Here is a 25,882-nt window from a genome sequence, read left to right on the forward strand (position 1 = left end):
AAGTCAATTATTTTACTCAGTCAGTACGTGCATTCTTAGTCTCATCAGAATGTAGAGAAAAGGAAGAGACGGGCGTGTTCAATAAAAGATGTTATTTATTGATCAGTCTCTTTTCTCGTACAAGAGAAATGGATCGATATTATTGCAATACTTATAGTTAAGTAAAGTGCATACATTAGAAGCAATAGTATAAAATAATACTGTAAAAACATGGATATGGTTTCTGAGCCATATGATGTTTAAAATGATTAAAATATATTTACATACACATATACATTTGACTAAACGTACTCAACTGGTGTTTCTAAATACGCCTACCCCGTGTACCTGACCTAAGTCTAATACGTGGGCGGGAATAGAAAGTTACAGTTTAGTTTAAGTTTGTTTTTGCCAAGTGAATAACTAAAGAATTCTCTAGGAGGGGTTATTCAGTTCTGTACCTGGAATTTAGGATGAAATGAGGAATGGTATCTCTTTCTCTGCTCTCGATATTCCAGGCTGCCTGCGAGGGCTGCCCAGAAGCGCCGGTGCTGGGTCTCTCGGCTTGAGATAGCAGCGCGTCTCTCAGCGCGTCAGGAAGGCGGGGCTGCTGCCTGCGGGGTCTGCTTCTGCTCTCGGCTTCGGCAAGTATGGCTGCTCCGTCTTGTCACCACGCGTGTGTTTGCATAGGGCAAGGTCGGCAATATTTATACCTTAAAGGTGCCGGGATTGACGTAAGGATGGACATAGGTACGTCAATAAAGATGTCATACGACTTGCTCGTTAGCACATTCTTTACTAAAGTTCTCTGTGAAATCAAAACAATGGCCGCACGGATTATCCAGGTTGTCATAGGTTTGATTTGTTATGAGAACGTCGTATGCCTTATCAGGGGCTGGAGGAATATCGCTTGTCTAATTAGATCTCAAGCGTTATGACCTAATCAGATAACACGTTCCTGTGCCGTAGTGTGACTGCGTCAGATAACGGTATCTGCATCATGGGGGATTTCTTGCCTCATGGGCTGACTGTTAGTTAACTAGCTAGTAAGTTTTAACCAGAATAGGGTCAGGAATAGGGGGATCGAATCAGAACCTATAGAAATACACGACAACGGTGGCCGGTTTTGGTGCTGATCTGTCGGGTAGGAGCGTACGTGAGTCCCCGGCTTCAAGGCCGCTGTAGGCCACTTTGGGGGAATGCCTCTTTCGTTAATAAAGCCGAGAGATGGGGTTCGCCGAAGGTTTATCATTTGCAAGTAGTTGGTTTGAAAGCGTGAGAGTGCTTTTTGATACCGAGTAGGGGCTGAGAGAGACTTACAAGTTGTTATATCTGACCCTGAACGTAGGGGCTCCATTCCAGTGACTGTGCCCAGCGCTGTTATGTCGTGGCAGCTAGGACACAACAAGCGCTTTAAAATGTGAAATTAGTTTAATGGTTTTGAGAAGATTCTGCCCACCAGTGGTGGAGCCAAAGTGAGGTCCCGGGTAAGCAGTCTACCCAGAGACCTCATCTTTGCGTTCCTTCGGACTCAAAGCCCGTTTTAATGCGGAGCGTACCCCGCACACTTTGGCGGCCGCTTTTCCACGCGAGCCGTTTTAGTTGGGTAGTCTCCATTTTTTTTGCTGGATCTGGTACACTGTTATTGTTGTGAATTGACGCCCGCTCCTTAAGACTCTCAATTCTGTCCCCCGACACACACACCTGGTATCGACCGAGAGGGTAAGTACCAGGTGACCGACCCTACCTCGTTCTCTGAACCGAGAATGTCAACCCTTTCTCCCGGTCGATTCCAGAAAATGTACCCAGGTCTTTCTGATCTGACATGTCTGCTCCCTCACCCATACGTTAAATATAATTTTTCCATTCTCGCGTAATACCTAGGGTGCGATGAACAAGTAATGTTGACCCCCCCCCCCCGACAGTGAGAAAATGTCCCCATAACATCTCATGTGGTTTGATTTGTTTCTTGCACCCAAGTTTGAATACCTCCTCCAGACAAGATCTCAAGTCCTTATTTTACACACTGTCTCCGCCGTGTTACCTTTGTTTGGCCGTTCATGAATACATTTGACTCCCCACCTTACATCTTCAGTGTCTAGTCTGAGCACCGCAACGCATCACATCACATGCTCTGAACGAACATTTTCTTTGTAACAATCCTGCTCTTTCCAGTCTCCTTTCAATGGGCATATGCAATGTAGTTTCGGTTTCTGGATTTTACAACCTTTTGACACTTGGTTTGTGATTTCCGGTACAAGCAGTACTGCAGTGGTTTACTCGCAAACACTTCCTTGTATGATGAGTCATACACAGTTCGGTTTCAGATACATAAGCATGGAAATCACTTGTTTCATATATAGAGATGTAGTTCAATTGGACCGAACACATTCTTGGGAAAAAAATCGAAACACGATTTCTAACTGCCTCGCAGGGTTTGCAATTCCAGTTCACGGCCTTATGTTAGTCCTCACATTATTGGTTACCGTACATAGCCCCTGTCTTTAGTACAAGCGACAATTTTACTTTTGAAATCCCTCCATCCTTGAGACCTGGCATTTAGAATTCAATTGATTGGACCTGTGTGCCTAGCAAACCTTAGTTTGCATGTGGAATATTAACATCTTTTTGTGATTTGTAATAAAGCGTGAACGCTTGAAAACAGCTTGAAACATTGAAAGAACATATTTGAACCAGCCTTTGACAATAATTTGACGTAATGCAGCTAACACAAATGTAACGTGTGAAACTGCAGACTGTTATGTTCAGCCAGAGTGGAGTTTCAGAGTGGAGCTGCAGAGTGCAGAGTGGAGCTTCAGAGTGGAGCTTCAGAGTGGAGCTTCAGAGTGGAGCTTCAGAGTGGAGCTTCAGAGTGGAGCTTCAGAGTGGAGCTTCAGAGTGGAGCTTCAGAGTGGAGCTTCAGAGTGGAGCTTCAGAGTGGAGCTTCAGAGTGGAGCTTCAGAGTGGAGCTTCAGAGTGGAGCTTCAGAGTGGAGCTTCAGAGTGGAGCTTCAGAGTGGAGCTTCAGAGTGGAGCTTCAGAGTGCAGAGTGGAGCTTCAGAGTGCAGAGTGGAGCTTCAGAGTGCAGAGTGGAGCTTCAGAGTGCAGAGTGGAGCTTCAGAGTGGAGCTTCAGAGTGCAGAGTGGAGCTTCAGAGTGCAGAGTGGAGCTTCAGAGTGCAGAGTGGAGCTTCAGAGTGCAGAGTGGAGCTTCAGAGTGCAGAGTGGAGCTTCAGAGTGCAGAGTGGAGCTTCAGAGTGCAGAGTGGAGCTTCAGAGTGCAGAGTGGAGCTTCAGAGTGGAGCTTCAGAGTGGAGCTTCAGAGTGGAGCTTCAGAGTGGAGCTTCAGAGTGGAGCTTCAGAGTGGAGCTTCAGAGTGGAGCTTCAGAGTGGAGCTTCAGAGTGGAGCTTCAGAGTGGAGCTTCAGAGTGGAGCTTCAGAGTGGAGCTTCAGAGTGGAGCTTCAGAGTGGAGCTTCAGAGTGGAGCTTCAGAGTGCAGCTTCAGAGTGGAGCTTCAGAGTGGAGCTTCAGAGTGGAGCTTCAGAGTGGAGCTTCAGAGTGGAGCTTCAGAGTGGAGCTTCAGAGTGGAGCTTCAGAGTGGAGCTTCAGAGTGGAGCTTCAGAGTGGAGCTTCAGAGTGGAGCTTCAGAGTGGAGCTTCAGAGTGGAGCTTCAGAGTGGAGCTTCAGAGTGGAGCTTCAGAGTGGAGCTTCAGAGTGGAGCTTCAGAGTGGAGCTTCAGAGTGGAGCTTCAGAGTGGAGCTTCAGAGTGGAGCTTCAGAGTGGAGCTTCAGAGTGGAGCTTCAGAGTGGAGCTTCAGAGTGGAGCTTCAGAGTGGAGCTTCAGAGTGGAGCTTCAGAGTGGAGCTTCAGAGTGGAGCTTCAGAGTGGAGCTTCAGAGTGGAGCTTCAGAGTGGAGCTTCAGAGTGGAGCTTCAGAGTGCAGAGTGGAGCTTCAGAGTGGAGCTTCAGAGTGCAGAGTGGAGCTTCAGAGTGCAGAGTGGAGCTTCAGAGTGGAGCTTCAGAGTGCAGAGTGGAGCTTCAGAGTGCAGAGTGGAGCTTCAGAGTGGAGCTTCAGAGTGCAGAGTGGAGCTTCAGAGTGCAGAGTGGAGCTTCAGAGTGGAGCTTCAGAGTGCAGAGTGGAGCTTCAGAGTGGAGCTTCAGAGTGGAGCTTCAGAGTGGAGCTTCAGAGTGGAGCTTCAGAGTGGAGCTTCAGAGTGGAGCTTCAGAGTGGAGCTTCAGAGTGGAGCTTCAGAGTGGAGCTTCAGAGTGGAGCTTCAGAGTGGAGCTTCAGAGTGGAGCTTCAGAGTGGAGCTTCAGAGTGGAGCTTCAGAGTGGAGCTTCAGAGTGGAGCTTCAGAGTGGAGCTTCAGAGTGGAGCTTCAGAGTGGAGCTTCAGAGTGGAGCTTCAGAGTGGAGCTTCAGAGTGGAGCTTCAGAGTGGAGCTTCAGAGTGGAGCTTCAGAGTGGAGCTTCAGAGTGGAGCTTCAGAGTGCAGCTTCAGAGTGCAGCTTCAGAGTGGAGCTTCAGAGTGGAGCTTCAGAGTGGAGCTTCAGAGTGCAGAGTGGAGCTTCAGAGTGGAGCTTCAGAGTGCAGAGTGGAGCTTCAGAGTGGAGCTTCAGAGTGCAGAGTGGAGCTTCAGAGTGGAGCTTCAGAGTGCAGAGTGGAGCTTCAGAGTGGAGCTTCAGAGTGGAGCTTCAGAGTGGAGCTTCAGAGTGCAGAGTGGAGCTTCAGAGTGGAGCTTCAGAGTGCAGAGTGGAGCTTCAGAGTGGAGCTTCAGAGTGCAGAGTGGAGCTTCAGAGTGGAGCTTCAGAGTGCAGAGTGGAGCTTCAGAGTGGAGCTTCAGAGTGCAGAGTGGAGCTTCAGAGTGCAGAGTGGAGCTTCAGAGTGCAGAGTGGAGCTTCAGAGTGGAGCTTCAGAGTGCAGAGTGGAGCTTCAGAGTGGAGCTTCAGAGTGGAGCTTCAGAGTGGAGCTTCAGAGTGGAGCTTCAGAGTGGAGCTTCAGAGTGGAGCTTCAGAGTGGAGCTTCAGAGTGGAGCTTCAGAGTGGAGCTTCAGAGTGCAGAGTGGAGCTTCAGAGTGGAGCTTCAGAGTGGAGCTTCAGAGTGGAGCTTCAGAGTGGAGCTTCAGAGTGGAGCTTCAGAGTGGAGCTTCAGAGTGGAGCTTCAGAGTGGAGCTTCAGAGTGGAGCTTCAGAGTGGAGCTTCAGAGTGGAGCTTCAGAGTGGAGCTTCAGAGTGGAGCTTCAGAGTGGAGCTTCAGAGTGGAGCTTCAGAGTGGAGCTTCAGAGTGGAGCTTCAGAGTGGAGCTTCAGAGTGGAGCTTCAGAGTGCAGAGTGGAGCTTCAGAGTGGAGATTCAGAGTGGAGCTTCAGAGTGGAGCTTCAGAGTGGAGCTTCAGAGTGCAGAGTGGAGCTTCAGAGTGGAGCTTCAGAGTGCAGAGTGGAGCTTCAGAGTGCAGATTCAGAGTGCAGAGTGGAGCTTCAGAGTGGAGCTTCAGAGTGCAGAGTGGAGCTTCAGAGTGCAGAGTGGAGCTTCAGAGTGCAGAGTGGAGCTTCAGAGTGCAGAGTGGAGCTTCAGAGTGGAGCTTCAGAGTGCAGAGTGGAGCTTCAGAGTGGAGCTTCAGAGTGCAGAGTGGAGCTTCAGAGTGGAGCTTCAGAGTGCAGAGTGGAGCTTCAGAGTGGAGCTTCAGAGTGCAGAGTGGAGCTTCAGAGTGGAGATTCAGAGTGGAGCTTCAGAGTGGAGCTTCAGAGTGGAGCTTCAGAGTGCAGAGTGGAGCTTCAGAGTGGAGCTTCAGAGTGCAGAGTGGAGCTTCAGAGTGCAGATTCAGAGTGCAGAGTGGAGCTTCAGAGTGGAGCTTCAGAGTGCAGAGTGGAGCTTCAGAGTGCAGAGTGGAGCTTCAGAGTGCAGAGTGGAGCTTCAGAGTGCAGAGTGGAGCTTCAGAGTGCAGAGTGGAGCTTCAGAGTGGAGCTTCAGAGTGGAGCTTCAGAGTGCAGAGTGGAGCTTCAGAGTGGAGCTTCAGAGTGGAGCTTCAGAGTGGAGCTTCAGAGTGGAGCTTCAGAGTGGAGCTTCAGAGTGGAGCTTCAGAGTGGAGCTTCAGAGTGGAGCTTCAGAGTGGAGCTTCAGAGTGGAGCTTCAGAGTGGAGCTTCAGAGTGGAGCTTCAGAGTGGAGCTTCAGAGTGGAGCTTCAGAGTGGAGCTTCAGAGTGGAGCTTCAGAGTGTCAAGAGCAATGCCAATAGCTCTAACTTTAACAAAGGCAAAACCATTGCATTGTAAATGCTTGTTGCTTGCTGTCTCTCGTTGTTGCTTTACCTGTTCCTGTCCCTCATTGTATCTTGACCTCACTTCCATCCCTCGTTGTTGCTTGACCCTCTCCCTGCCTTAGCTCATTATTGTTGCCTGACACCCCCCCTTGTTGTAGCTTAACCCCAAACCCCTCCCTCATTGCTGCTTGACACACCCTGCCAGAAAAAAACAAGCTTTGGCAAAGCCATTCGGTCCGGACCATGAGAGCTATTCGCGTTGTCAATTATTTTTTTGTCATGGTGCACAGCAGCATGGCTGAAAACAAAAAGAAAAGTTAAAAAAAAAAAAGGTAGGGCCACATCATAGCGTGTTTTTCTCCCCCCACTTGCAGCCACGCTGTTATAAGATCATTAAACAGCATTGACAACGCTAACAGCTCTCTTGTATCTTTAAGCTTTGGCTTTTTAGGCTCTGCCAATGTTTATTTTTATGTTGTCCCAGAGTGGTATGGGTGGGTTGCAGAATGATTGTTTTTGGGGAAATCGAAAGGCAATTGCATCCTCCCTTCCAATACTATTCCCCACTTGCATTCCCCTCTTAACGCATCTATCGTTACCCATTCACTAACCCTAATGCCATGAGCTTCAAAAACATGCCACACTCTGGTGCGTTGGATCACTATTCCAGAACTTATTTTTCCATTTGGTTGCAGTTTGACTTTAGATTGATGCACAGTACACCATGAGTGAAGCTGAAAATAGAGATATTAGCTTCAAAGAGAATCTGCTAGTCCTGTGGGCGTATGAGCTGATAGCTAAACTACCTTAGAAGCGGATGTCGTCTGTGGTGACGTTTCCAATGTGTTAACAACCATAAGTGCTTGCTAGTGACTTCTGATGATTCAGTGCACAATTTCAAATCCTGGAAAGGCCAACATAAGTTAAGGAATTAAACAATACGTATAGAAATAGCATTCTAAAATCTAGTCCGCAGGCAAATCATAAAACATTACTATGTGTCCAGAAGTCTCATCCTAATCCAGTCTTCCATTACTAAATCCATTGTTTGATGCTAGCCAAACCGCTTTATTTTCAGCACCAAGTTCCTTTATGTAGCCTAGAAGCTGCTAAATACTGATTTTAGGTGCTGCTTGGTAATTGCATATTTACTTTTACTAAAGGGAGACTGAGATGAGCTTAACATGAAAGAAAATAGGCTGTGTGGTTTTTCTTTTTTTTTTTTTTTAACTTAGAAAGACTTTGGTCCAGATGTACAAAAGTTCTTCAGAGGTTGCAAACCCTATAATTAGTTTGCGAACACTAAAGTTTCCTCTTATGAACTAAATCCATTTTAGGAGTCAGTAAAGCTTGGGGACCCTGCCAAATCGGATTTGCTGTTGTGTAAGCAGTTTGGGAGAGGTATTTGCTGCCACTGACTTTCTGTTTGTTCGGGACACTTAGCACCTTGCCATCTGGAGCAGCTGATAGAGAGGGGCTGCCCTCGGGAAGGACTAGGGGATGTGTAGAATCGCCGGCAGGGCTGCGAGCTTTGAGGCAGGGACTCCAGCAACCAGGAGTCCCTGCGAGCCCCATTGACCACACCTCGGCTGCTCTCCCTGCTGGCCCCGCCCCCCTGCCCACGGAGTGAAAAGCGGGCTTCGTGTTTCCTGCGGGACCCTGCCAAATCGGATTTGCTGTTGTGTAAGCAGTTTGGGAGAGGTATTTGCTGCCACTGACTTTCTGTTTGTTCGGGACACTTAGCACCTCGCCATCTGGAGCAGCTGATAGAGAGGGGCTGCCCTCGGGAAGGACTAGGCGGCGTGTAGAATCGCCGGCAGGGCTGCGAGCTTTGAGGCAGGGACTCCAGCAACCAGGAGTCCCTGCGAGCTCCATTGACCACACCTGGGCTGCTCTCCCTGCTGGCCCCGCCCATCATTTTTCCACACTGCTTCATAGGGAGGTTCCTTGGCCGTTGCGCGGGAGCGCGCGCGGGACAAGGGCGGGACCGTCTGTTGCCGTCCGTGGTCGAGCGAGGTTGGGTTGGGCCATACCCTTTGGCTTTTTCTTTCTTACTGGTCTACATTTTGTTATTGATATTGTATTGTCCCTGGGGTTACTGTTAAGCCTGCTGTCTTAACTCACCGATTGTTGTTGTGGGGGTTTTCCCCTTTTATTGCCTATTGTACCTTGTTAGTATTTCCCAAGCATTTTCCCAGTATGCCGCTACGCTCTGGTAAGGATCGCTCAGTGGTGCTACAGACCTCTAAGGGGGTGGTCTCAGGCCCACTGGACGCTTTCATAACTAAAGCAACGGGAATACTAGAGAAGGAGATAGCCTTTGTTGAGAAAAGGCTATCCTTAGATTTAATTAGCGGGAAACTATCCTCTTTTGGGCATATAGCTTCCGTGACAAGTCCCTTACCCACTTTACCCCCCCCAACCAATAATACAAGTATAGTCCTTGTCTCAGCGGATATACACAGTGACTTAGCTGGTCCTTCCTCCCTTCTAAATGCCACTACTAATTCCAATGATGCTGATATATCAGAAGGTGAGGGGGGAAATAGTGCGCTATCGGCTAGTCCGTCTCTAGTAATCTCTTCATCTGAAGAAGAGGCTACAGAGACAAGTCTTACTGGCAAGCGCAACAAGGGACGTCAGAAAGGGGGACCGTCTAAGGTTCTAAAAACCTCTTGCCCATCACTACCTGCAAGTAATACTTGTTTACTAACTGGAGATCTGTTACTACCCCAATCACTTAGTAGTCTAGAAACCACCCCTCTTGGGGCTCCAGGTACGGGCATAGTTAATGAGTAATTGTGACATCGACCTACTGACACGTATGGAGGTTCTATTTAAGACACTCCTGTTGCCAGTACTCGAGAGAACAAGACTCATGAGCCTTAAAATTGACAGTTTAGAGTCCCTTTTAACAGCTAACTCAATCTTTCTTAAAAAACTGGTACAGGAACAGGCTGTTCAATTGGCCTCTACGTCCTCTAAAAGCAACCTAAAGCCCCAGGGGAATGATCTCCCAGCATCCAAGATTCATGCAGCTGGTGGACCATCTAATATTAGCTCCAAACAACCGGTTCCAAAGGATAGGAATCCTAAATCGCCCGGTACTTCCAACCAACCTTCGACCCCGGCTGTCCACCCTTCCATTCCCAAAAAGACTAGCAGCAAATCTAATGGTGTGCTACAGCCTGGCACCTCCAAACCTATGTTTCATGCTCAGGCCCAGACTGTGGTGGCAGCTAAATTTAATGCTCCCACTCACCATGCAGCTAGTTCTAGCTCTAGTTCCAGCTCTACTGCTGGGCGGACTCACCCCCTCAGGAATGTTTCTAGAAGGATACCCCCTCCAGCGGACTTGCCAATTGAAGCTACGCCATATACCATAGTTCTGACAGGCGTTGCACCTCTCAGGGATGGCCAATCTGAGTCACATGGCGACCTACTGAACAAGGTAGCTTTTTGGCTACATAAAAATCGTCCCCTCCCACCCAACTCCTCCACTAAGATTTTGACTGTTCGGAGAGTTTATTGGGTGGGTTATTACACCAAGGACCTGGATGGTGATTGCATTTTAATTAATTTTCGTGATCCTTGGGTGGTTGAGTATATATGTAGGGAGGCTAGGTTTGGAAGGCTGGGGGATGTTCAATCTTTAAGCTTGAACTACTTCTACCCCAAAAGGAATGGCGCCCCCCCCCCTAACACCCTACCGTTATTTAGACCAGTGGGGAGGAACCAGGTAGCGTGTTTTCCCAACCTCCCCTATTATCCCTCTCTATCGAATAGGTTTGATCCCTTGTCTGGGTTAGAATCGATCGATTGACTTGAACAGGAAAACAAGCCTAATGGTATTAGTAGGGATCATACAGGCATTAGCAAGTTGTCATCTATCTCAGAACTGAACACTGTGGAGGAGGATTTATGTAACAAAGACAGTGTTCTTATGCCTGAAGGCCCCAGCCTGAGTTTGAGTCCTGTACATTGGATTATTGAGACCAGGGTGGTGGATGTTAGCTCACCAGAGGCTAATCCAACCTGTAGCCAAGTGGGGTTGCTCAAAGTAGTCTCCTGGAACATAGCTAGGTTAAGGGGTCGCTTGGACAATGAAGATTGGGCAGAATTCATCGACACCTTTGACATTGTTATGCTTCAGGAGAGCTGGGCAACAGCCCCGTTATTTAGAGCAGGGTACCTAAACTACTACAAGCCTGCTATCCAGGGCCCAAAGGGAAGAGCCTCTGGAGGACTGGTGGTGTGGATTAAACACTCTTTGGGGTACCGACCCTCTGAAATTTTGGTAGGCAACCCAGACCTCTTAGGTATTAAACTCAGTAGGGGTAATGATCAGAGCATTGTGTTAATAAATATTTATGCCCGGGGCTGCCAAGGAGGTCGTAAGCAACCAGTCTTGAATGACCTTGATCTGCTTCTGAGGGAAATAGGCAGTGACAATTTCATCCTAGTGGCAGGGGATTTAAATTGTTCATTTGAACCTATTCTTAGTTTAGTTGAGGATTTGGGAGCTGATGAGGATACTGTTTGGAACATCCCGCCATTGTCTATAAGCAAGGGTGTTAGGGGAACTGAGGTGGCACTGCTTTGGATGGGATTTTGTTTGGAGTGGGGGCTGCGGGCAGTGAATGGGCGTACACTTTCTGATAAGTCTGGCCATCCGACCTTTAATAATGGGATCAGTATGAGTCGGATTGACTATGTACTAGTTAAAGTAGATTTCTGGTCTTTTGTGGTTGACATGGAGGTTGTGGTACGGCCAGAGAGTGATCATAATCCTCTCTCATTAGGCCTTAGGGTACCCGGTGTGGGGGATGGACCTTCTTTAACAGCATGCCCAACGTCTGATGTCATTCTGTGTAATGACAGAAGACGGGTAAAATGGCCTAGGGTCATTGCAGACCCCTCGCTTATCAAAGATATAGAGGAGCTAGTAATGAAAACAATGGGTGTTATGGCGGATTTTCCATTTTCCCCTGGGGTTAATTCTCAAATAATCGATTTACACGAGCAATGCTTCATGGAATTAAAAATTTTGCTTACAAAGCCACTGAGGTCAAAGAATGATAATGCTCACAAAAGGTGGTATAATAAGAGTTGTAGGGCAGCACACAGTAAATTAATCTCAGCAGTCAAATCTAGGGACATTAATTACATTAAAATTGCCCGGATATCATATAAACAAGTATTGTGGGCAGCAAAGAGGGAGTGGGATGACCAACATTGGTCAGAACTCCTCTTGGCGTGTCAATCATCAAACCAAACGAAGTTTTGGGAGACCGTCAAGTGGGGCAGGAATTCGGATTCTCAAACGCCTGTGAACCATGTTTCCGCAGTGGACTGGGTGGTCTTCTACTCCGCTCAATTTAAAGATATGAGTGCAGCACATGATATTCAGCAGGAGCCTGCAGCGGTTTTGCCTTTTATCGATGGGGCCGAGCTTACTTTCTCATTTACTGATACAGAGCATGCCCTTGGTGCTGTACAGTCAGGGAAAGCACCTGGATTGGATGCAATCCCTGCAGATCTTTTTAAATCGAATCTTGATGTTTGGGTTCCGTACATAACCATGCTGGCCAATGCCATTGCAGCAGGGGCCAGGATCCCTGACTCTTGGAAAGGGGCAGAGATTTTACCTGTTTTTAAAAAAGGGGACCGCTCACTTCCAGGAAATTACCGCCCTATAAGTCTGATAGATTCACTTCAAAAAATAGTTGCTAGGATGGTACTTTCAAGAATACAGGGGTGGATGGAGCAGGAAAACATACTGTCCCCCATGCAAGCTGGGTTCAGACTGGGCACTAGCACTATAGATCAGGTCTTCAGACTTACTATGTTATATTGGAAGGTGGTACTACTGGGTGGAGGTGTTATCTATGCCGCCTTTGTGGACCTTAAGTCGGCTTTCGACTTGGTTCCAAGAGCAAAACTGTGGGACTCATTGAGACTTATGGGCCTACCCGTAGAACTTCTGGACATAGTTATGAGATTACATGAGGATAACTGTGCCAGAGTGAGGTGGGGCAAACAAGGTCAGGTGACTGACAGCTTCCCGGTAACACGTGGGGTGCGCCAGGGATGTGTGTTGGCCCCCACTCTTTTCCTCCTGTTCATCAACCAGGTTGTCAAATTGTTTTCCAAATCTCAGACAGATGCACCATCCTTGGGCGGGTCTAAGTACCCGATGCTAATTTTTGCTGACGATACCCTGCTTCTTTCTAAAACGCGTAGTGGGTTGCAAACAGCCCTGAATAGGTTTGCAGAGTTTTGCAGGGTAAATGACCTACAGATTAATGTAGACAAAACCAAATTTATGGTTTTCAGTAATAAAAATCCAATCACAAGTTCTGTCAGCTTGAATGGTGTTTTGATTGAACAGGTGAAGGTAATGACTTATCTGGGCGTGACTCTGGATTACCATCTAAGTTGGAAACCCCAGATTAAGGCATTATATCTCAAATTTGTACGTCTCACGGGTTGTTTGCTTCTGGAACAAAAGAAATCCCTGACTAAACGAATTGCCCCCGTACTAAAAATCTATGAAGCCAAGATAAATGCAGCCACTTTGTACGGTGCGGATATTTGGGGTTTTAAGGACCTGTCTCCCCTGGTCAAAGCACAGAATAAGTTTCTGCGTAATTTGGTAGGCCTTCCCCAGTCCACGCCTACCAAACAATTGTTGCTAGACCTGGGTTGTAAACCCCTAAATGAGATGGCCCGGTTTCGTCTGGTGGCATTATGGCGACGGATCTGGACGACTCCGGAGCTTAGCCTTTTTGCCAAAGAATTAGATGAGGTCAAATCACTGTGGGGAGCCTCTAGAATCCCATGGCTTAGGGAAGTGAAACAGGTATTGTTAGAGATGGGTCTACACCAGCTCTGGACCAATCATGGGGGTTCCATCTTCCCATCCAAACAAGATTTCAAAGACCTGTTCTGGGCTTCTGTTAAGCTAACTGCAGTTACCCAATCGGAAGATACTAATTTAACAGGTCTTTTTCTGACTCACAAACTGATACCTTTCCCTTGAGCCATATTGGGATGTGATTTGTAAAACCCTTGACCGGAAATTATATAATCAATTCCGTGCCGGGACGCTCCCTATTAATTCCTTTACCGTTAAGTGGGCTGCGAATTCAAATAATAGCTGTCCTTGGTGTCCGGATCATTTAGAGAGCATTGGTCACTTTTTCTTTGCCTGCCCAGCCTATAGAGCCCCACGCCTAAAATGGCTCAAGCCCTTATGTTGTAGACTGGATAGTAAGGGGTATCTTGAAGCCCTGAGGATTTTTCGTACTAACCAGTCTGAGTTTGTTGTGGTTGGTGTGGCCAAGTTCCTAGGTTGGGCATGGATTATCCGTACTAGGAATCCCAACATTTTATAATGGTTTTAAATATTGATGATGTTTTATAATCGATAATGTCTGAAGGCATTTTTATTGTAAAGTCTTTATCAATTGTTTAATAACTTTTTAAATGTTCTTCTGATATGATGGTTTTATTAATATTCCATGTATTGTATAGTTGTCTTTTATGAATTTTATTTCAAAATAAAGACGTATTGAACTGAAGCTTACGGACTTCTAAAATGGGGGTTAGAAATTGTTTACAAATTTCTGTTTGGAATGGGTGTGTTGTGGGTGTCCTTCCCAAATAGTGTTTTAAGTACCTAATGTATCAGTGGCTTTTTACTGCAAATTCGGTCTCGAACCATTGGTAAGTTAGACTTCCAAAGTACAGTGAGACATTATTTACAAAAGGAATGGGGTCCTTTTGTACACCTTACCTTTGCAAATTGGGCTACAAGGTTTAGGGTGAGTGAGTAGGCAGTGGTCCCGGAACCACTGCCTACTCTCACTAAGACTTTCCAAAAAGAAAAGTAGCCCCATTTTCTTTGAGCAATTTGGGCTGTTTTTAAGAAATAAGTTAAGCCAACCAGACAGTTAAAAATGTCTGATTGAAAAAGACTGCTGTGGCTTACCAAGAACTTGTAGGGGCTTGCAGCCCGACCATTGCTTATCATTGGTTGGCTTTGTCGCTCATTTGCTTGCTTCCTATTCGGTGCCTTCGTAGTCCCAATTTGTCCATCTTCTGTTTGCCCCTCCCGTGAAGCATAGCCTCTTTACCATCTCTATAATCGGCTAGCTTCTATCCTGCCACTGCTTACTTTTAGGGAACTTTTATTTCTTAACCAGGCCATGAGTGCATATGTTTTTTCAGCTCTCAACCTTGCATTGCTTTCTAGATCATTCGAAAGAAGGCTTGCACGTGCCTACAAAATTAAGTAGCCATATCATTTTTTTTTTGTCTTGCTGCACAGTTTCTTGCTTATGTTGTACAGCATCGTCCGAAGACATTAGCAAAGTCAAAAGGTTCCAGAGGCGAGACATATTGGTTTTGCAAGTGCTGGTTTCTTATTGATGGTGTACATACGCTTGTATTTTCTAATGTGTGATGTAACTTCAATTTATCTGTTGCTAAGGGCAGTCAAGCTATGTTCTATAATCAAGTGATAACTCAATCTTGTTTACTTCTTTTTCACTTTCAGATGTTGACTTTTATAGGGAATCTCCTAGCAATAAAGAACCAGTTGTGAAATCTGGAAAAAACAATGGTATGTATGAATTACACACATAAAGAATGTTAAAACTTTTTTTTAAACCTGCACCAGTCATGCTCAATTCTTCTTCAAAGCAAGCAATACCTTTGTAGCAGACTAGCTGCAATATAGCACCCCATCTCTGGCTAAAATACCATTATGGGTTTTTGAAACATGCTTTCCATGTGTAATTTGCTCAGTTTAACATCTTTGTTGAAAGAAGCAGTTCCCCTCCTTATTTTATAAAAGCAACTTCCCCTTTCTCTTTGAAGCATTGATATATATATATTTTGCAACAGTCTTTAAAAGCCTTCAGTAGGCTGTAGTGCGGTCGGGCTCGCTTATTAAAGGGAGTGCTGTGCTTCACGTTCCAAATCGTTTTAAAGACTGTTGCAAAATTTGAGAGGAACACTTGACATGACTACTGGAAAATAATGGCCACGCATTGCGGACTACAAGTCCCAGAGAAAGATGGTGTGACGGTACACTATGCACACGCCCGCTGGGGGGCTTGTTTGAATAAATGTGCCGGAAATGAAAGCAATGCCGTTTTCAAGTGTCGTCTTTGAAGCCCTTGAGAAAGGGGTGGAGAACCCTGAAACGCGTTGGACAAGATAATGAGGTGGTGGCGGAATGGCACGCTAATGTGTGAAACCCGGAAGGTGGAGTGCAGTCATGTGCTCCCTAGATGCTACAAGGCATTTTGTTGCTCCGGTAAACTACAAAGCAGCCTGGTCTTGTGGGATGCACCATCGCGAGCTGACTTTGAGATGGAACTGTCAGCTGCGAGGCTCGAGTTTCAAACGATTTGGAACGTGAAACACAGCACTCCCTTTAATAAGCGAGCCCGACCGCACTGCAGCCTACTGAAGGATTTTAAAGACTGTTGCAAAAGTTGAGAGGAACACTTGACATGACTACAGGAAAATAATGGCCACGCATTGCGGACTACAAGTCCCAGAGAACGATGGTGTGACCGTGCACTATGCACACGCCCACTGGGGGGCTTGTTTGAATAAATGTGCTGGAAATGAAAGCAATGCCGTTTTCAAGAGTCTTCTTTGCAGTCGGATTGGGATCACAATTTGGCCCGGGCACTGACCCAAAAAGTGGTCCACATTCGCGGGGCGTGGTCCACATTCGCGGGGCGTGGTCCACATTCGCGGGGCGTGGTCCACATTTTCGGGTGTGGCCCACATTCGCGGGCGTGCCCTTTCATGAAACACACAAGGAATGTAAGTGGGAGGATATTGTTCTTGGGAAGAACACAGGGCCAAGGTGACCATGTCCTACAAGCCGAGCACCTGAAAAACAGCCAGGCCCCTTTCTATTAAAAAATTATTCTCCAGCGCAGGAGCACCTGAAAAACAGCGAGGCCCCAGCTATTTGTAAATTACTCTGCCCTCCCCAGCCCTTCACTACCTCAGGGCAATGGTGTGACAGGAGAGGGGCTAAAGCAAAAACACAGCTTCTGGGTCATCCATGGGGGTGGGAGGAGGCTAAGGCGAAGATGGTATGTGTTCCTCACATCACCTGACCCCCATACTGAGACCCACTCATCCTCACCCACTATGCCCTGAATGAGAAGGGCTGTGGGCAAGAACTAATGCAAGCACTGATTCTGGGCTGTGTGGGCCCCAGGGGGCCGAGGTGAAAATGGCTCTAAGGCCTGAGCAACACCTGGCCCCTGGGAGGCCGATTCTGGCACACAATCACCCCTCCCCAGTCCACCATCAGCATGATTGCTTGGCAGGGCAGGGAGTCAAGGAGAGGCCACAGCGGATCATCGCTGAATGGTCGGCCGCACAGTGAAGCTGCTTTGGCCCACAGAGTGCACTGAGACACCGGCCCTTCGGCCCATGCCCGCAGTGCCAATCCGTCCCTGGTGATTAAAACAGGCCACGATAAAGAGATCTGGAGATGAGGCTAAAATTAGTGCCTGTGTCTTACACTGCCGGTCAGTAAGTCATAAAGAATACATGCTCATCCAATTCTTGGCCTCTCTGCAGAGCGCACAGTGTAACGGTCTGGGTGCCATTTGAAACTGTGATTGGATGCAAAAGTGTGTGAAGGCGGTACACAGCAGTCAAACTACTGACAGGGTGAAAGTGAAAGAGAACGCAGTGCTTACAGGTGAGTGGTTGTGTTGTGTGTGGGGTTGTGAAGTGAAGGAGATGCCAGGAAGTGTGTGCAAGAGAGAAAGAAAAGACAGTGGGTTGTTGAAGAGTAAAGTGATGAGGTGTGAAATATGCATATGGAGAACTTCAGAAAGATGTGAGAAAAGTGCATGTTTAACAGCATGGGAGACTGCAGAGGAAAGTGGTGTGAAGGAAAGTATGGAAGTGATTGAGACATTCTGATGACCACTACCCCTTCCACAGACCTTAGTAACATTTAATTCACTCTCTCATTTTCAGAATTGAAACATTTTCAAATGTAATCATTCACAACAAAGTTAATCAATCAATAAGTCTTTATACCGTTTTGTCAAACCATAAAAGATGACATTACATCAATATATTATGCACAACAATGATCAAAACACGAAAAATGCATAAAGAATAAAATATAACATTCATTCATAAAATCACGAGAAGAACAGAAATACACCAAAGATAATCTATTCCATCCTAAAAATATATTATCATTCCGAATTCTCTTTAGTCCCTGCTTCGTAACCTAATCACACCTCAATTGGTTGCATTACACAGCCGACCGACATTGATGATTCTCGAGCAGCGGTCTCTAACAGCACAACCTAGGACCCTGGTCAAATCTAATGAACAAAAGATGGTGATGGACTCCCTGTGTGGAACAAACATCACAGGGACAGGAAGGGAGAGATCTTGATCGCTCACCCCTCTTCGCACAAGCAACCAGATAATGGATAGTATTTAAGTGTAAACGTGATAGCAGAAACCTATGTTCAGTGTTCATCATTGTTTCTAAAAACAATTGCATACCCGCAGAGGTTAACATCAGTGTATGGGCAGTGTTAGTAACTAGATATTTCCCTCTGCACCTTATTTTCCATATAGCTGATATAGTGCTAATAAGAATTGGCAAAGCCGATAGGGTGGCTTGTTTTAGGTGCATGTCTGATATTGTCTCATATTACTGGATGTCCTAAAAGAAAACTCAGAGGTATCAACATACTGGTTTTTGGCACAATGTGGGAAGCATCAGATATTAGTTTATATTTTTAGGCCTCACCCTTATTCACACAGGCCACACCTCTTGGAAAAGGTTCATAGTTACGCTTTTCAAGACATACTGCTTTTAGAGACGCCCCACTTGTTTCATCTAATTTAAAATCCTAAGTGGTGGCAGCGCAGGACAATGGTGGAGTTGGTTTTGGAAGTGATAATGACCCCAGTGAACAGCATTGCGATCCTATTGATGAAGGTCCTTGACTGACTCCAGATTCGGACTTTACATTGCTGGTCAGTCCTTACCCTTGGCCCCAATGTGGGTGGCGCACTGGAGAGGAACTTCTTCTGTTTGGACAGTGCATCACCTAATGCTGCTGACCACAACCCCATGATGCAATGTACAATTGAAAAGTTTAATACATATCAATGAGCCTCAGAATGGGTTCTTGTACCCAGAAAAATTGCAGATTGATTTAATCCCACGCTGCTGACATCAGAGTGATCTGTACGACCATTCTTCCTCGACCACTATGCCCTGAATGAGAAGGGCTGTGGGCGAGGACTAATGCAAGCACTGATTCTGGGCTGTGTGGGCCCCAGGGGGGCCGAGGTGAAAATGGCTCAATGGCCTGAGCAACACCTTCCCCCCTGGCCGATTCTGGCACACAATCACCCCTCCCCAGCCCACCATCAGCGTGATTGCTTGGCAGGGGTGAGGGAGAGGCCACAGCTGATCATCGCTGAAGGGCCGCCCAGCAAAGCTGCTTTCCTCTCCCTGTCCAGTGCTCTCTGTGGACTGAGAAAGGGGGGGGGGGAAAGCGGCCCACAGAGTGCACGGAGACACGGGCCCTTTGGCCCGTGCCCGCAGTGCCAATCCGACCCTGCCCTTGAGATAGGGGTGGAGAACCCTGAAACTCATTGGGCAAGATAATGTGGTGGTGGCGGAATGGCACGCTAAGGTGTGAAACCCGGAGGGTGGAGTGCAGTTGTGTGCCCCCTAGATGCTAACTATATATATATATATATATATATATATATATATTCACGAGGCTTGTCACTCAAAGACAGAGAACTGCCGGATACAAAGCGACAAAGAGTCGACCCAAATGGTGCTGGTGCAAGGGTGATTTATTCAGGTAAAGCCAGCGCTGCCGCCATTTTTCATTGGTTTAGCTGTGATAAACCGTAAGAACGAACTGTATCACACAACACATGAAATGGTTTCATGGCGGCCATCTTATACTGGTGTCTCATCCCTTGAAGCATAGATATATATTCATAAATATCACAGGTTTGATAACGTGTAATTAATACATTTCAAAATTCATCATCACTTCAATCTTCCAATGTGGGATGGGAAATATAGATATATATTTGCCTTTTGGTCACATGGGGACAGGGATAAAAAGCTCCTCCATCCTATGATTAAGGCAGTGGTGCTGAAATGCGTCAGAACTGTGTACTGGCAGCCACATTACCAAATAAAAACCATTGTCGTTGGAGCAGTTCCATGAATTGCCCTCATATTTCCTGTACTTGTGAGTTTACAAACCAAATATTCCGCCCTGCAGGGTTGGGGGGCCCCATGACACGGGATTTTTGTGTGTGTGTGTGTATGTATGTATATATTATATATATATATTTTTTTTCATCAGCGCCACCTACCAAATCCACAACATATAATGCCCCTGCAAGTACCTTGAAAACGCTATTTTCAAAACTAGAGAAAGAACGAGAAGTGTGAAAATGGTGGGAGGCCACCTCATTCGAAAGGTACATAGAATGTGGCAGGATACCAAGAGGGTTACGTATTTATACGGTACCTTCATATGAAAACCCGGATCCTGAGCTACTTAAAGACTGGGCAGAATACACGGCAGAGTCAGCAAAAGGAATGGTGCGAATGCTGATCAAATATGCATGGAGTGATAGAGATAAATGCCTGAAAGACATAACAGACATGGAAGAACAAATAGCAAAAGAAAAAGATTCTAAAGAAAAGGAAGATCTAAGGGATACCATGAATAAAAGGATCAAAGACTATGAACTAACTATTCGAAAAAGAAAACAATCAAAATTCCTCAGAGACGAGCAAGATTACCTCACAGGAAGAATTCTAACGTTCGCCAGAAAATTTGATGCCACTAGAAAACGTATGGCCCAGACTAACGTAACACCTATTAATGAGGATACTGAGGTATCTGAAGTCTCAGAAGGAGAACAAACGGAGGGCACCAAAGAAAAAACGAATGCAACTGCGGTGCCTTTTTTCGACGAGTTCGAGGTGATCAAGGAGACCCGTCTTCGCCCCCAACAGAGAAATCATCCACCGGCACCCCAACAAAATCAAAGAGGAGGACGCGGAGTGGCAAGAGGAGCAAGAGGTGGGGGACAACAAGCAATGCCCTCCCCGAGAGTGACCAGGAGCGGACTGAACCGCAAAAGGCAATAGACAGACAAGACAACAACATCATTAATCTCTCCAAGAGAATACAGGAGGAAGTTTCTATTCTCAAGAAAGGTTTAAGTTTTTGTCCAGCAAGTGACTTCGATCCTGTGACAGTACGGATTGATTTATTCAAGTACATCAGGAAACTCAAGTTCAAAAAGATCTTCCTTCAAACTCCAAGAAACGATATTATTAAATCAAACTTTGAAGTTTCAAATACAAATCAAAACGACGCACAAGCATGCGAGAAATTGGCAGACATACTTCTAACACCCACTCAAGAACTATTAACAAACATCACAACTGCCGAGCCGTCATCACAAGGTAACATCACTCAGAAACGTGACCCTAGCACGATGAAAAATAAGTCAAAAAAGTTGCCTATCACAAACTACGATGCCATTGATCTTTTCAATGAAGCAGTACTTGAAGATTTGGACAAAATCGCATCTGGAACAAAAAATAAAATAAATCACAAAACATCAAATATATCAAAAAAAGAATGGCAAGCAATCAGGTCGCTCAAAGAAGACACAACAATCGAAATCAAACCTTCGGACAAAGGAGGAAACGTTGTGATCTTTGACCGTGAGCATTACCTTGCAGAGGCACATAGACAATTGAAAGACAAGGAATGCTATACTCCTATATAGAGAACGGAGTACAATAAAAGCATCTTGACTTTCCATGGCATGTTGGATAACTGGCAGAAAGAAGGTATGTTAACCATGGACGAGTACCTCTTCTTGAAATGTGAAGCGCCAATTATACCAACATTTTACCACCTGCCAAAGGTACACAAACATGCCAAAAGACCTCCAGGACGCCCAATAGTGTCCTCTATTGGAAGCCTTCTTGAAAATACTTCCAGATTTGTTGACTCATACTTGGCACCCTTCGTTAAAGACCTTTCATCCTATCTGAAGGACACGCAAGATTTTCTAAGTGTCAAGGACAGTATAACATGGGACTCCGGAATGTTGTTGATCACACTTGATGTGGTTAACTTATACACCTGCATCAACCACGAGCAGGGTCTTATTGCCATCAAATGGTTTTTAGATCGTAAACCCGAACATTTCGACAACCATAGCTCCATGATATTGTCTATGATCAGATTTTGTTTGTTTAATAACAATTTTTTATTTGATGGTACTATGTACAACAGAAAAGAGGTACTTCCATGGGCTCGTGCTTCTCCCCCAGCTACGCGAATTTATTCGTGGGCTGGTGGGAGAAGCATGAGGCATGGAAGGACTCTAATCAAGAATGGACTGAAAAATTCCTTATGTGGACTAGGTACATAGACGACCTGTTTATAATTTGGCATGGTGACCGTCAGTCAGCAGAAAAGTACATTTCAATCTTAAACACCAACACTCTTAATCTAAGATTTACAAGTACTATCAGCTCCACTAGTATTAATTACCTGGACCTAGAAGTATTTGTACACAATAACATCCTGCAAACCCGCTTGTACAGAAAACCTACCGCGGGGAATGCAGTTTTACATGCTAACTCATACCATCCCAAGAGTCTGGTAAAAAATGTACCTTATGGCGAGTTTTTACGCCTAAAGAGAAATTGCTCTTTAGAACAGGACTACAAACTTGCAATAATTGAGGCACAGGAAAGATTTGAAAACAGGGGGTACAATAATAACATCCTGAAACAAGCCAAGGGGAAAGCCTCTGGGGTCAATAGGAGGGATCTCCTGACTCCCAAACTGAAAATAGAGGCACCTGATGAGGTACGAATGATAACGGAATTCAATACCAAATCAGGAGAAATAGTAAACATCTTCCAAAAACACTGGCATATACTGACTGCTGACAAAGTTCTTAAAAAGAATCTGCCAAGAAGACCGTTAATCGCACACAAGAGGTGTCCCTCTTTGGCAGATCATCTGGTCCATAGCCATTTCAAGACATCGGTCCAACCCATCAAAGTATCAAATATAGTTGGCTTTTTTCCTTGTCTTAAATGTAAGGCATGCAGATTCAGTGACAAAATGTTGGAATATCCCAATCGCACAGGCGAGAAAAAACCCAATATAAAAATAAAACAGTTGCTCAATTGTAATTCAGAGTATACTGTATACTGCCTGACCTGTCCCTGCAAGCTGCGATACATCGGCAGCACTATAAAACCAGCAAAACTGAGAATCCTTGAACATATGCGGGCAATTACAAATAAAGATAAATCTTATCCTGTTGCCCGCCACTTTGCTGAATACCATCAAAGCAAGTGGGAAAAACTCAGTTTATACTGCATGGATCAGGTACCAAAACTAGAACTGGGTGGTGATGGGAAAAGTCCCTACGTATCCTGGAGTCAAAGCACATCATCAGTTCAAAAACCATGACTCCGTGGGGGCTGAACAATAATGAAGAACTGTGGGTTCATCTATAGGTCCTGTGCAATCACTAAGAGGTGGGAATAAAAACATGCCCAGAATATATATATATTCTTTTTTCAAATCTGTTAGTCCTTACCAGAATAAACTGCACTGTTTATAAAATCGCCCATCCAGGGCTGAATAACGAACATCTTGCACATCGAGTAAAAAGAGAAAAAGTATTTCATCTGTGCAAACAATCCAATAACGGATGAATGAACTTTTGCTGTGTGTAACAAATATAGTTAATATATGCATAAAAAATGGTTACACTATATGTTTTTAATGAGCACTATGCACTTTCACGGCACTCGCCACTTTTTAGCCTGTGATTATAATGTTATTTATACTCTATAAGATGGCCGCCGAATTCTTGCACAATATATGTCCTTTCTTCATGTTTATGAAATGTTTTTTGGCAAAAGGCTTTAAATGGCGACATTAACCATGCACTTATGTTACACTGACGAAGCCTGCTAAGGCGAAACGCGTCTGTAAGGGGTGAGGGGGGTTTGGTGTTAATAAATTTATAAATCGGATGCCTGCGTGCCAGCCAATCTTTGTTCTGGAACCTACATTTGGACACAGAAACGTGCAACCATATATATATATATATATATATATATATATATATATATATATATATATATATATATATAATCTTTGCAATACATCAAGGACAGCGGATGTAAGTGGAAAGAGCATTTATTCAATAACATAGTCCTGCCCATATGGGCGTCAGCACAGCAGGGCATGATGGTATTTGTAGCTTGGACACAGTTCCATAGAAAACCCGGTTGGGTCCCGCTAGTCCATTTACAAAGTTCACTTTGCATGTCTTACCCCAGTGGGTTTAAACCATAATAGAGCCGCTTCCAAATCCTGCCAATGAATCCGGCAACCAGGTCTCCTTCAATCCACACAGCGCTCGGCAAATTCGAACGCCAAGGAGCCGCAGAACAGCGGCGGAACCTCCTTGCGGCTAGGCAGGTCGATAAACACAAGAAAAACAGGTTGCCCTGGGTGAGGAGATCACACCTTGATGTATTGCAAAGAGTCAGTGAACAAGCGCATCACATGCTTGAAACGCGTATGACAGTCACTACTTGAGGGATGAAGGGCTGGCTAAAGGTCACTGCTGCCATCTGCTGTGTGCGATACTCCTTCAGGTGTGATCTCCTCACCCAGGGCAACCTGTTTTTCATATATATATATATATATATATATATATATATATATATATATATATATATATATATATATATATATTATAATCTGTCCGTCTGGTCTCATTCATCCTATTTCCTTCCTGGAAATCGTCGAAAGATAATCTGTCAAGTGGGGAACAAGAAAAAATGTATTCGCATTCATTTTTCAACAGAAAAATTGGACACGGCTGAAGCCAAAACTATAACGTAATTAACACCAGATTCAACAGAAGGACCGATGTTCACCAAGAAGCATACTTTTTGTTATTCGGTGTAAAACAATTTAGTAGTTTATGAGAAATTAAGGTTAAAAAAAAATAGATATTTGATGCTGAGGATGATCCACAGAACTGCCAGATCTCTAGAGAAGATCTGATTGGCCGCCACAAGACATCTGTGCTGTCAGTCATCATAGGAATTCGCGATTCAACTCCTTCCCCCTGTCCTAGATAAAAGTTAAAAACCTACACGGGGCGGGGCATATCCCGGGCCATGTTTAACATTAAGGGTGGCGTGCGGCCCCCTCCCTGTACCTCTGAAGACCTCGCGGACCCAATCATCCGTGGCCCTTTTAAAAATGTTTAAAAATAAGGGCTTAGGGAGGTATGCACCCTCCCCGAGCTACAGTAGGGCCCCGGGGCCACCATCCCTCAGTTGAGGTTTAGGGAGGATTTGACCTGCACAATAGAGCTGGAGACCAAGTCTGGGGATCCCATCCACCAGGCCTTGGAGAGTACGGGCACACCCTGTCCGCGCTCTCCCGGACTGGTAATATAACTTTGCTTCCCCCCCATGCAGGAGCAGAAAAAAAGCTGTAGAGGAGCCAGCTCCTGCAAGTGCACAGTATGGTGGTGGCCTGGGAGCCGACGATGGACTTGGTGTTCTCCCCCGAAACCCCCCAACCCCCCCAGCGTCCAATGAATGAGACCTTGTGGGTGCCCCATGTTGGTTTGGATGGTTTTTTACCAATCCAAGCTGTAATACTAAGCCGGGAGTGGTAAAAGGCTTTGCATTTTACAGCTCCGCGTGGATGGTACTGCTAATCCTTTGCTGAAAATCTTTACTAGAAAAACAAACATTTGGGGTGAGCAAATTCAGAGTGTCGCTGGTGTTGTAGGGTGTCCTATACAGGAGCTGCTCTCCACTTAAACGTGGGAACAACCTAGGGGTCTCTGCTATATTTTTGCATAATTTATGCAGCACTGTAAGCCTGAAAGGTATTGTTTTGACTTATACTGGGTACTCCCTTGTGTCTGGACAAAGCTAAACCTCTCTGAAGAGCTATAAGAGCGCAATGTGTCGGGTCTTTCTTTGTTCATTCAAGGTTGGCTTGGAAGGTATTTTACTAATCTAAAACGGTATTACGATGGGGGCGTGGCTTGGAGAGCCATCATTGGGGAAGCCATTTAGAATAGCTCCGTCCCAGCAAGCTCAACATCTGTGGAAATCTGCATTCAATCTCCCTCGGGCGAACCAGATGCCCACAGCCTGAACAGCAAAATCCACTGTTTGGTGCCGGGGGCGGCTTGATAGCACACAAGAAGCCCGAGGGTGAGCGGCCCAGGCCCACTGTGCTCCGCAGCCCTCTACGCTAGTGTGGAGGCTGGGACCGGGAGTGCGACACAGCAGGACCCATGCAGCTAGAAAAGAGGTTGGCCTGGTCCCCCCCCCCCCCGAAGGGTGGTGGGTTGCCCATGGTGGTGATGCGATGCACAGACTCCTGCGGACCTGCCCCCTTGACCTGGGCGGTGCAGAATGAGTGGACCCCATCGGAGGAGTTGGCCCGGGGGTTCTCTGCTGATTGTGCAGGCGTTCCCCATCGGTGGGTGTGCCCACGT

General features: G+C 45.9%; 1 protein-coding gene across 1 annotated transcript in view; it reads left to right on the forward strand.

Annotated features, from left to right (window-relative positions):
• BORA (BORA aurora kinase A activator) overlaps window positions 1–25,882 on the forward strand; it is a 411,259-nt gene that overhangs the window by 203,112 nt on the left and 182,265 nt on the right. Inside the window, 1 exon segment of the mRNA XM_078657420.1 lies at window positions 14,787–14,852. Within this exon segment, the coding sequence (XP_078513546.1) occupies window positions 14,787–14,852 (66 nt within the window).

The sequence above is a fragment of the Lissotriton helveticus genome, chromosome 8, assembly GCF_964261635.1.
Source record: "Lissotriton helveticus chromosome 8, aLisHel1.1, whole genome shotgun sequence".
Lineage (NCBI taxonomy): Eukaryota > Metazoa > Chordata > Amphibia > Caudata > Salamandridae > Lissotriton > Lissotriton helveticus.